The sequence below is a fragment of the Bombina bombina genome, chromosome 1 (genome assembly GCF_027579735.1).
Source record: "Bombina bombina isolate aBomBom1 chromosome 1, aBomBom1.pri, whole genome shotgun sequence".
Taxonomy (NCBI): domain Eukaryota; kingdom Metazoa; phylum Chordata; class Amphibia; order Anura; family Bombinatoridae; genus Bombina; species Bombina bombina.
In genome coordinates this window covers 85,659,099-85,672,112 of record NC_069499.1, presented here as the reverse complement: position 1 = coordinate 85,672,112, position 13,014 = coordinate 85,659,099, and the positions used below count along the sequence as shown (strand labels likewise).

The 13,014-nt window shown below is 38.3% G+C and overlaps 1 protein-coding gene across 1 annotated transcript in view; it reads left to right on the top strand.

The window, feature by feature from the left end:
- Nucleotides 1–5,934: 5,934 nt before the first annotated feature.
- The window catches only part of PAPOLA (poly(A) polymerase alpha), a gene marked incomplete in the record, with an annotated part of 373,831 nt that continues 366,751 nt past the window's right edge, over nucleotides 5,935–13,014 (top strand). Inside the window, 1 exon segment of the mRNA XM_053697494.1 lies at nucleotides 5,935–6,121. Within this exon segment, the coding sequence (XP_053553469.1) occupies nucleotides 6,114–6,121 (8 nt within the window).

The window sequence follows — 13,014 nt, the reverse complement described above, 5'->3', positions numbered from 1 at the left end:
TCAGGCTAGTTTTTAAAGGACCAATAACTACAGTAGATTTGCATAATCAACAAATGCATGATAAAAAGACAATGCAATAGCACTTAGGGGCCGATTTAACAAAATGCAAGCAAACATGATCCGCTGTAGTGATCATGTCCGCAGCAGATCGATAAATGCCGACAGCATACGTTGTCAGCATTTATCATTGCACAAGCAGTTCTAGTGAACTGCTTGCACAAATGCCGCCCCCCTGCAGATTCGCTGCTAATTGGCTGCTAGCAGGGGGTGTCAATCAACCCGATCGTATGCGATTGGGCGCATTGATGTCCGCCGCCTCAGAGGAGGCGTACGAGTTAAGGAGCAGCGATCTTAAAAATGCTGCTTCTTAATTCCTGTTTCCAGCGAGCCTGTAGGCTCGCGCGGAAACAGTTACATTCAGGGCCATACAACCCTTTTTAAATCGGCCCCTTAGTCTTAACTTCAAATGAACAGTAGATTGCTGACAAATTTCAAAGTTATGACTATTTCCACTCCCCCTGTATCATGTGACAGCCATCAGCCAATTACAAATGCAAATATGTATATTCTGTGAAGTCTTGCACATGCTCAGTAGAAGCTGGTGACTCAAAAAGTGAAATATAAAAAGACTGTGAACATTTTGTTAATGTAAGTAAAGTTGTTTAAAATTGCATGCTCTCCTACGGCACAAGTTAAAATTAATAACATTCTATCGGACCCCTTCAAAATTTCGAATGGCACCCGTCAGGGTTGCCCTTTGTCCCCTTTATTGTTCGCTCTATCCATTGAGGTATTGGCGCAAAAGATTTGGGACAACCAACAAATTTCTGGATTTAAGGTAGGAGACCGCGAGCATAAAGTTTCCTTATACGCGGACGACATCTTGCTCTCAGTGACGGATCCCGTGACTTCAATCCCGGAAATCCTTCGGGAATTTGAGGATTACGGCAGAGTGTCCAATTTCCACCTAAATCCCACTAAGTCAGAAATTTTGAACATCAACCTGCCTCAGGCGGACTTAAACCGCATATCAGACATTTGTAACTTGCGAATAAAAACCCGCACGCTCAAATAACTAGGGATAAATCTTACCCCTAGAGTAGAGAGCCTTTTTGAAGCCAATTATACCCAATTATTGCAATCCATTTTGGGAGACCTCTCGTCGTGGAAAAATAAAAAATTTTTGTGGTTGGGCAGGATAGGAGTGGTGAAAATGAATATCCTTCCTCGGATTTTATACTATCTTCAAACCCTCCTGACTCCGTTTCCTGCTCATTATTTATCAAAACTACAGGGACACTTGGAGTTATACATATGGGGAGGCCTTAGACCGTGGGTTTCCAGAAACACCCTTTATTTACCTAAGGAGAAAGGCGGATTGGGTATTCCAAACCTCTTACTTTATAAGAAGGCCATTAATCTCCAACATCAGGTGGAGTGGTGTACCAACTCTTTGGATAAAACATGGGTCCAGATGGGTCGGACAATCTTGGGGGTACAGAACGCGGGCTCACTGGGATGGATCTCGGGCAAAAACAGACCTAAAGTGATTGGTCTATACCCATTTATGCGGGAATTTTTCTCACAATGGGATAAATCACTTGTGGAACATCCGCACACTTCCTCTATCCCCTCCCCTTTAACACCTTTCGTACACAACCCTGACATCCCATTCTCCAACTCAATTCAGATGAACTTCTATAAAACGCAACTGGATCAGACAATGTTTCATAGGTTGTTATCAAACAAAAACTTTAAAGATCTAGAAGAATTGACTGAGTCAGGTCTCAATATATCGTGGTTTTTCCACAGACAGTTACGACACTACCTATTTACTCATTAAAGAGCAGATAATATAACTAGACAACCGACTCTCATGGAATCACTATGTTTGTTAACCTTCACTCCGAAGCATCTGATATCTATCATGTATAGATTATTGACGTCTCACAAAGACTTCTGCACACCTACCTTTGTTAGGCAATGGAATCATGAACTAGGTCAGGCTCTCACAGACACTGAATGGCAAAACATATTCCACAACCATACCAGAGCCTCAGTTTCGGCCAGCACTCTAGAATCCAACTATAAATTTCTGTCCCGCTGGTACCTCACACCAGTTAGACTTAAAAAAATATAAAAAAAATCGGATGGCAGATGTTGGAGGGGCTGTGGGGAGGCGGGCTCCGGTCTCCATATCTGGTGGTCCTGTGAGTTGATCCAACCGTTTTGGAGAGACGTGCTGGACAAGATAGAGTCTATATTGGGCATTACATTGCGGGGGTGTCCAGATCTCCTGTTATTTCATGGGCTACCTAAATTGACAGAGAAACCCAAAAAACACCTCTTGTACATACTACTAAACAGCGCAAAAGTTCTTGTCCCTAGGCATTGGAAAACAGATAGAATCCCCCAGATTTCAGACTGGGAATCCCAAGTAGATAGGAACCTATCCCTGGAGAGGTAACGTTATATGAGGGATGATAGAATTGAAATCCATGAGTACATGAAAGAACTCTGGAAACCTTTAATTAGATGAAATCTATACAGCAGGGCACTCCGGTCTCCTTCCCTAAGAGTGTGTGGTTTCGTGCGGGGTTGTATGTTCCCCTCCCCCCCCCCTTTTTTTTTTTTCTCTCTCTCCCCCTCTCTTCTTCCCCTCCATCCTTTCACCCTCCCCCTTCCTGACGGTGAACTCCTCTTCCCTTCCCATCCCTTTTATTGTGACCATCAATACTTACTTTCTCCCACTATTACTCCTCATCTGATCTCCTTTCTTTCTTCTTCTGCCTTTTCTTTTTCTCAGGATGTACATTTGAATTTCAGTTGTATATCACACTTTATGTTAACAAGGGTGTTTGTTACTACACCCGAGCTAGTTTCGTCATAACCGTATACTTATGATTGCCTGAGTGTCTTACATAGCGGATAGCTACATATTGACTTTTGGAGTCTAACATGCACATTCTGGGGTCTTGTTCCATGGACTTGAAGTAAATGACTTTGAATGAGTATTACTCACCAATTTGCTTGCTCCTCGCTTTAACCCAGATTTCTAATGTTAGCTAAAGTTTCAGAATGTTGAATAATGGAAAAAAGTCATATTTTGTAGCAAAGATTGTTATAATTTACCGTTTCACTCATTGGTGTATTGTACTTTGACGATTTTCAATAAAGCTTGTTTGAAAAAAAAAAATAAAAAAAAATTGCATGCTCTATCTGAATCATGAAAGTTTAAAGGGACATAATACTCATATGCTAAATCACTTAAAACTGATGCATTATAACTGTAAAAAGATGACAGGAAAATATCACCTGAGCATCTCTATGTAAAAAAGGAGAAGATATTTACCTCACAATCTCCTCAGCTCAGCAGAGTAAGGTCTGTGTAAAAAGTTATACTCAGCTGCTGCCCAGCTGTAGGTAAAAAAATAAATAAAAAAATGAACTGCAGCCAATCAGCATCAACAGTGCTGAGGTCATGAACTATTTCACTGTGATCTCACAAGATTTCACTTAACTCTCATAAGATTTCATAGAAAACTTCCTTAAACTGAATAGGGAAATAACATGAGAGTGCACGAGGCTCAATCCTTCGGCTGTCGGGACAGACATACTGATTTGCTGCTTAGAAGTCCTTTACAATGGGATGTGGCTACTGAGAAACTTTTGAGGTAAAATATCTTTCCTTTTTTCATAGAGATGTTCAGGTGATATTTTCTAGTCAGCTTTTTACAGCTATGCTGCATCGCTTTCAAGTGTTTCAACATTTGGGTATCATGGCCCTTTAAAGGGACAGTCAACACCCGAAAGAACTTTATCCCATACCTTCGATCCGCTGAAGATGATGCGCCTGCACCGCATCCCATTTTCAACACCTCTAGCATTATATGAGTAATCGGCCAAAGCACATACATTTTTCTAATAGAGATATGGCAGCCAAACTCCCCCCATCATGACGTAGTAGGTTTCAGTTTAATTGAATCAGCCAATCAGAATCAAATCCTCGGCTTGATTCTTAACACGCGTTCACGCTTGCACTTCTGATTTTGGTTTGAAAACTGACAGAACTTAAAATGCGCGTGCGTCAACGGTTGATACATGAATGAGCATTGCATTTAGTAAAGAAGGGTGATGAAGGAGGAGGGGGAGGAGCTTAGCTGCCATATCTCTATTAGAAAAACGTATGTGATTTGGACGATTACTAGTAGAACGTTAGAGGTGTTGAAAATGGGATGCGGTGCAGGCGCATTGTCTTTGGCTGATTGAAGGTATGGGATAAAGTAATTTCGGGCGTTGACTGTCCCTTTAATTATGGTTTGAGTGTCTCTAACTTCATGTCTGTTTCCAAACAAAAATAATTAAAAAAAAAAAAAGGCCTTCTTTTTCTTGCAAAAATTATTTTTAACATTTAAAAGGTGACCTGTTTTCCTTTTAATGTTACTGCGCCTTCATGCCTCCTGCTTCCTCTGCCAGTGTTACTTGCTTCACATTACAAAATACACTTGGGAGTCTTGGACGTCTTGTGACCATAATTTTACTACTATTTCTTACTGCAGAGTGAGTGCACACACAAACCTTATCAAGGTCATGATATCACATGTTTACATTACAGAGCCTTACACATCCTCCTGAGAGCCAAGGAGTAACATCTCCTAAAATTTTACTTTTACACTTTTTTTTTTTTTAAGGATTTGACCCCTGAAAATTATACATTAGGTTTGACTAATAAAAATAAATACACTGAAGCAGAATTAGCTAGTTTGCATAACTTCAAGATTCGATATAACTCAGATTTTACCGATGTCATTTTACAGTGAACCATGTTAGTGCTGGGGAATATAGGTAGCCCTCAGTTTACGCAGGGGTTAGGTTCCAGAAGGAATGGTTGTAAATCGAAACCGTTGTAAACTGAAATATTTTATAATGTAAGTCAATGGAAAGTGAGGGAGATAGGTTCCAGGCCCCTCTCAAAATTGTCATAATACATTATTTTTAAAGCTTTGAAATGAAGACTTTAAATGCTAAACAGCATTATAAACCTAATAAAATAATCACACAACACAATATATAATTAAACTAAGTTAAATGAATAAATGAACAAAAACATTTGCTAAACAGCATTATAAAAATAATTACACAACACAGACTTCACTTGCATTTTTCTGCACACAGTTCTTTCTATGTATTCCAATCTGGACTGATTTATAGACAGGAAGATCTTGTTCCTTTGAAATCTGCTTGATAGCTCAGGTCTGGTTAAACTGATTAATTTCAGCTTGCTTGGCTTTGCAGCAACACAAGCAGGCAGCTCCACCTACTGGCTATTTTAATAAATGCATTGCTTCTCAATGCTTTTCAATAGCAGTCACGTGACTGGAAAAAAAGGTTGTTATTCTGAAACGGTGTAAATTGAACCGTTGTAAAACCTGTAGTATATTGTTTAGTAAATGGTTACAAGTAAAAATTATAAGATTGCGTCACATTCTATAGAATTGCAGTTCTATGTGCTCACTGGAATGGAAATGTGTAGTAAATTGGTTTGTGGAAAATACATCCATATCATGTGCTGCAAAAAATAATGCGCTATTAAAATGTATTATTAAAAAAATGTCTAGCTTTGGAAGAATATCAAGTAGTGTATCCGTAAAATAAAGTCAAAACCAACATCACATAATATACAGACGAACTGTTGTAATACTTTTAAATATAGGATTTTACTTATACCTGTATTAGTTTATTTTAACATAAAATAATTGTTCGAACTATTATTGCAGAAGAATACATAAGAATATCCAAATAATGCAGCTACTGTTTACACAAAAGTCTATGACAAAACCAACTACATATCCCATGATGCTCTCCCGATCCGCCCCGTCCAGTGACGTCATACGTAGAAGCAATTGCGTAACGTATTCCAGAACGCTGCTTTGGCAGCCATGTTAGACTAGACGGGAAGCGCAGAGGAAGAGGGTTCCTGCCGGGAGCCACTCATTGTTATTCGTTTAGACGGTTACCGTACCGCGCCCGCCGCTTATCTGTGGCTGGCTTAGGATGCTCGAGGCCCGCGCGCGGCGGGCGGACTAACATTTGTTTATCGTGGGAACGTTACAATGCCTTTGTAAGTATAGGAAGAAGCTCGCCTTGTTTATGTTTTGGACGCGTGAGGTGCCGGCGCGCGCCGCGGGTGATTCGAAGGCCTCGCGCTTGTGTTTATAGGCTCTGCAGACCAAGACCTGAGAGCCGCCGTTATAATACAGTCACCAAGCGACACTAGACTGTTCTTACAGCGGCCTATACCTTACTGAGGCCCCTCCGGCTTCTGACGTCACTTCCCAGCATTGCAGTTCTTGGTATTGCTTACGGGCTTCAATAATGATTGCCCGTGCACTTCTCTCTGCTTTTGTTATCGCTTTTACATTCTTGCCAATTTTGCTAATACTGTTTACTTTGCTACCACGACGCCGCCCTCTGTTGTGGAAGTTCAAACATTGTTACCTTTGTCTGCCTCCACATTGTGTGATGCTCCTTCAGTGATTATCATCCTGACTGTGTGTGGTTGTTAGCAGGTGTATTACAAAAGAAAGGCTGGTAACGATGAGGATTACAGGAAATAGTACATGTCAGTAGAAAATAAACAGTAGTGGCCTCAGTAAATGCACAAGTCAAGTCTGCTACAGGTTGAAAATAATAAAGAAAACATGAGGAAAAATATTGTATATTTATACAGTGTAACGTGCTTAATTTCACATGATGTATTATGCATTATCCATTTATAAGAGTGTTCAAAATATATGATTTTTATTTCCAAACTGCATGATTGTGATGCAAAATTATGTATGAAAGATTCATGAATTGCTGAGATACAATACTTGTCCTATGTCGATGGGAATATAATTCCAGGATTGTTATAAATTAGACCAGGGGTGTCTGTCTACCTCCCAGTCATCACCCCTGCATTAGCCCTTCTTTAGAATATGCTAAACAGAAAGTTCTACTGACATTTAGCTATTTGCTGTTTAGAGGGGGCAACTTCCAAAGAAAACCTTTGGTCATTCAATATTGTTATATCCATTTTAAAAGAAAAAACTAGTACATTTTGAAACTCAACGGAAGATTAAGTCACTTTAACAAGGGAGAATGTTTTCTGAACTATTGGTCATTTTTTGCATTTCGGACCCTAGATAATGGGGTTAACATACAGGTAAAGTTGTGCTTAAAGGGACAGTATACTCCAATAATATTATAATCTAAAAATATAGATATTCCCTTTATTACCCATTCCCAGTTTAGCACAGTGAACGTATACTAAGCCTCTTGACAGCCCCCTGATCACATTGCTACTATCTATTGACTTGCTTTTTAGTCACTCATAAATAACTCCACGGGCGTGAGCTCAGTGTTATCTATATGGCCCACGTGTACTAGCAGTCTCCTGTTGTGAAAAGCTAATAAAAATGCATGTGATAAGAGGCTGTCTATAGTGGTTTAGAAACAGGCAGATATTTTGATGTTAAATGTTTAGTATATTAATAAAACACTGGTTGTGCAAAGCTGGGGAATGGGTGGTTAAAGGCTTTATCTATCTTTTTAAACAATAACAAATTTGGTGTTAAAACTGTCCCTTTTTGATAGTGAGAACTAGCTTAATGATACATTAAACACCTTTTTTTTGCTTTAGCGTGAACATTGTTCTTTGCCCCACGCTTTGTAGAGGCCAAAAAGCAATATGATTTTCATAATGGTATGGTACAATTTGCTTCTACAATCTTTGATTTGCAGGTTGCAGAATTAGCGTTTTGGCCACTTTAAATGTATACTAAACCCAATTGTTTTTCTTTCATGATTCAGAGTGCATGCAACTTTCTAAAGGACCAGTCAACACATTAGATTTGCATAATCAACAAATGCAAGATAACAAGACAATGCAATAGCACTTAGTATGAACTTCAAATGAGTAGTAGATTTTTTTTTTTTTAATAACAAATTTCAAAGTTATGTATATTTCCACTCCCCTTGTACCATGTGATAGCAGTCAGCCAATCACAAATGCATATACGTATAGTCTGTGAATTCTTGCACATGCTCAGTAGGATCTGGTGACTCAACAATTTTAAATATAAAGGACACTGCACATTTTTTTTTTTTTTTTTTTTTTTTTTTAATGGAAGTAAATTGGAAAGTTGTTTAAAATTACAAACTGTATCTGAATCATGAAAATTGTATTTAATCTGAGTGTCCCTTAACTATTTATTTGAAAAAGCAGGGATTTAATCTTAGTAGCCAGCCCATTTTATTTGGTTCATGACACTGGGTAGTGATTGGTGGTTAAAGGGACAGTAAACCTAAAAAATGTTATATAATTCTGCACATAGTGCAGAATTATATAACATTATTTAGGTGCTATAGCCATAAAACCCTTTTTTCACTTTCAATATTTAAAAAACATACCGCTTTTACAGACCCGCTCTCTGCTGAGCGGGTCTGTTTTTTTTAGTCAGCGCATCGGGCCAGCTGTATAGTCACAGCCCGGCCCGACCGCGCCATAAGACTAAGTGCAGCTCGCTCCTGCTCTGTCTGACAGCAGGAGCGAGCTTCACTTAATGCTATGGCGCGGTCGGGCCGGGCTGTGACTATACAGCTGGCCCGATGCGCTGACTAAAAAACCAGACCCGCTCAGCAGAGAGCGGGTCTGTAAAAGCGGTATGTTTTTTAAATATTAAAAGTGAAAAAAGGGTTTTATGGCTATAGCACCTTAATAATGTTATATAATTCTGCACTATGTGCAGAATTATATAACATTATTTTTTAGGTTTACTGTCCCTTTAACTGTAGCTACCAAATCAGCAAGTGCTTAAAGGGACACTGAACCCAAATTTCTTCTTTCGTGATTCAGAGAGCATGACATTTTAAGCAACTTTCTAATTTACTCCTATTATCAACATTTTCTTCATTCTCTTGGTATCTTTATTTGAAATGCAAGAATGTAAGTTTAGGTGCCAGCCCATTTTTGATGAACAACCTGGGTTGTCCTTGCTGATTGGTGGATACATTCATCCACCAATAAAAAAGTGCTGTCCAGAGATCTGAACCTAAAAAAAAAGCTTAGATGCCTTCTATTTCAAATAAAGATAGCAAGAGAACGAAGAAAAATTGATAATAGAAGTAAATTAGAAAGTTGCATAAAATGACATGCTCTATCTGAATCACGAAAGAAAAAAATGTGGGTTCAGTGTCCCTTTAACCAACAGTGGGCTGGCTCCAAAGCTTAGATTACTGCTCTTTCAAATAAAGATAGCAAGAGAACAAATTGATAATAGGAGTAAATTTGAAAGTTGCTTAAAATTGCATGCTCTATCTGAATCATGAAACAACAAAATTGGGTTCAGTATCCTTTTAGGGAGGTAGAAACAAGAACTATTTTAGAGTTTTCTACTAAAAATGTTGCCAGTTAGGTAGCATTTGAAGTAGCATTGGGGCAGTGTAACACTGCAATATGTTAACTTTTGATAACCTTGATATTTAACAAAATTGAGGTCTCAGTTGAAAAGAGTTTACAATATAAAGTACAGGTTGTAGATTGTAAGAATGTCTAGTTTAATGAAATTAAGGATGCTGAGAGCATAAATTATGGTACCATCTTCACCAACATATGATCTACTTTGTCAGATGCTGTCCAGAAAAGTTGTGTGTGTTAAAAAAAAATATCATAATAATAAAAAAAAAATAGAATTTGGCTGAACAAATTAATTAAAGGGACATTCCAGTCAAAATGTACATAGGTGAATTACAAATTTAAACATAAACATATTTGCAATATACATGTATTGGCAAAAATGCTTCTAGTAAAAGTTATCACTGTATTGGTGTTATTTTTCTGTGCATGTGAAGCAACGCTAGATATTCTCAGTGCACCAGCATTTTAAATACTGCAACTGCTCAGAAAACCAGTGGGGTTCTATGACAGCAATTAACAAATTGGGTCATTGCCAGACGTTACAAGCACCTTAGGCTCTCTGAGCATGAGTGTTTAAAATGCTGGTGCATACTGAAATACATGTTTGAAATAGCTATAGCTTTTTTGGAAGCATTGTTACTAATACATGTATATTACAAAAATTCTATTCAAAACTGGTTGGTTTGGTCACTTGACAACTTATGTTTTGTTTTTGAATGTTCCTAATAGGCTTGCACAATTGTCCTCTTCCAATAGGGTTGTGGGTATTGTCCTTTTATCAGCTGTTGAAAATTACACAACTGATATTGTAAACATTTTGTTAAATTTCAACAAGCATTTTTACTAATATGCACACATTACTTTCTTATGCATGGCAGGACATTATTAGTGTCACTCCACAACAGGGTTTGATAAAACTGTAAAGCCAGGGTGCCCAGGTTTTATTTCCAAGTAGTTTCCCTGTATAGCCATACCCTTGTATGGCTCATTTTAAAGGGATAGGTCAAAACCGATATGTGCATTTGTATATGAAATAGAAGCATTTTTGCAGTATACTTCTGTTAGCAAAAATGCTTCTAGTAAAAGTTGTTTTTTTTTCTTCTGCAGCATACTCGCATAACCTTTACAGTGCTGGGCATCAGTAGTCAAACATCATGTCTGCTCTGTGTGTTTATGTGAAGATATCATTTGTGTCATACAAGCCACAACTGAATCTCTGCAAAGGTGTTGTGCTTGATTACCGGTGCACAGCCCCTCACAGGGCTTGTGTATGCTGCAGAAAACCAGTAATAACTTACAAGAAGTATTTTTGCCATATACTTCAACTACATATTGAAACGCACATTTCATTTTTACCTTTCTATCCCTTTAAGGGGGTTGAGTAGTTTGTACATTTGAAATAATCTTTCAGGCACTACGTTTAAAGTGACAGTCAAGTCAAAATTAAAGTGATGGTAAATCCTAGCGTGTTTGAAACTAGATTTACCAGTGCAACAAATAAAGTGGACTTTCAGTCATAAAATATAACATACTTTATGCTGAAAGTTAATTTATTTGGCTGTAGTGTTCGCCGTGCTGAGTGCCTCAGGCAGCCCTTTTTTTTTTTTTTCCCTCTTCAATGGGGTGACGTTTCCACCTCTTAGCCAGTAGCTGTATGGCCCAGCTGGCATTTTGCTGAATAGCTAGCACGCTATTGGCTAAAATCACCGCATTTAAAAATGGCATTCTGCCATGGGCGGCCTGAGGTGCCCAGCACGACGAACGCTGCAGACAAATAAAATAACTTTCAGCATGAAGTATTTTATACTTCATGACTGAAAGTCCCTCTTTATTTGTTGCACTGGTAAATCCTAGCGTTTTTCCATCACTTTAAGCTTTCATGTTTCAGATGGAGCATGCAATTTTAAACAACATTTACTCCCATTTACAAAATTGGCACAGAAATATTTTATATTTACTCTTTTTGAGTTGCCAGTTCCTACTGTGCATGTGCAAGAATTCAGAATATACTTATATGTATTTTTTTGATTGGCTGATGGCTTTCACATGTTAAAGGAGGGTTGGAAATAAAATAGACATAACTCAATTGAAGTTCAGACTGAGTGATATTGCATTGACTTTTTATCGTGCATTTGCTGATTATGCAAATCTGTATTTACTGACCTGTCAGAATAGAATGGAATGTGCAAGACTCAAATGTGAATATAATTCTGAGTATTCCATGCTAAGTATATCATTTTGTCCTTATTAATACCTCCTAAAATCCTAGTAAACATAGTGAGACAATGAGGAGAGTCCAGAGCGTCTTTTTTTTTTTTTTTTTTTTTTTCATTCTTGCATCCATTGTGGGATTACAGTACATTCAATAAGAGCAGTTGGGTTTTGCAGATAAGGGTGTCTTCTTCAAAGTCAAGTAGTTTAGGTAGAGGGGGCTTTAACGGAGCCCCCTGTCTCTGTTTTCTATACAGCGATTAAGACACTCTTTGAAAGAGTGGTTGCACCCTATCTGATTTGCTGACTAGGGAAAAGCATTATAGGGACAGTGTACCATAACATTTTCCCCTTAATGGGTTCACATTGACTTGTTATACTAGCTGCAGTGTTTAAAATGTATAGGACATTTCTCATTAGGTGTATTGCACATGAAATTCACTATTTGGCTAACAGTATGTGGACTCCTACTAATTATTGAGTCCAGTTGTTTCAGCCACACCCACTAACAGGTGCATAAAATCCAGCACATAGCAGACATACTATAGCAGTTAAATGGGTCGTACTGAAGAGCTCTGACTTAAAACATGGTGTCATTGATTGCCACCTTTTCCACAAGATAGTGAAATTTCTGCCCTAGTAGATCATTCCCGGTCAACTAAGTTCTATTGAGAAGCAGAAGTGTCTTGGAGCAACAGCCCATACACAAAGTGCTAGACCACTTAGTGATGGTAAAAATGCTAGGATTTACCTTCACTAAAACAATAAACTGGACTTTCAGTAACGAGTTTCTCGAAAAATACTAAACTCGCCCTTTCTGTTCCACGGCCCTTTGAGAAAAGAGCGCTGTGCCATGGGTGGCCAGAGGCGCTGATTTTAGCAATGTGGTAATGTTTCTGCCTCATAAACCAATAACCATGCTAGTCATCTGACAGTATTCTGTATGTTGGCAAGGCTATTGGTTCAGAGGTGGAAACGTCACCTCATTGAGAAAAGAGCACTGTCATGGGTGGCTGGAGACATATACTTTAGCGAGGAGCCGTGGCACAGAGTTAATTTAGCGCTTTTTTAAAAAAAAAAATCATCACTGAAAATCCAGTTTTATTTTTATTTATGGTAAATCCTAGCATATTTTAAACTCTCATATTTACCATTACTTTACATTCATAGTGAGGCGATTCTGGGCTCTGTTAAAGTGGAAACATGTTCTCTGAAGTGATAAATCACTATTCACTATCAGGCAGTCTGATTTAGAAACACAGATTTCTATGGCATGTAAGAGCCATAGGCCCAGCAAGTCTACCCGATATTTCTTAAAAGTATAAACTTATCTAGTTCATAGGAAA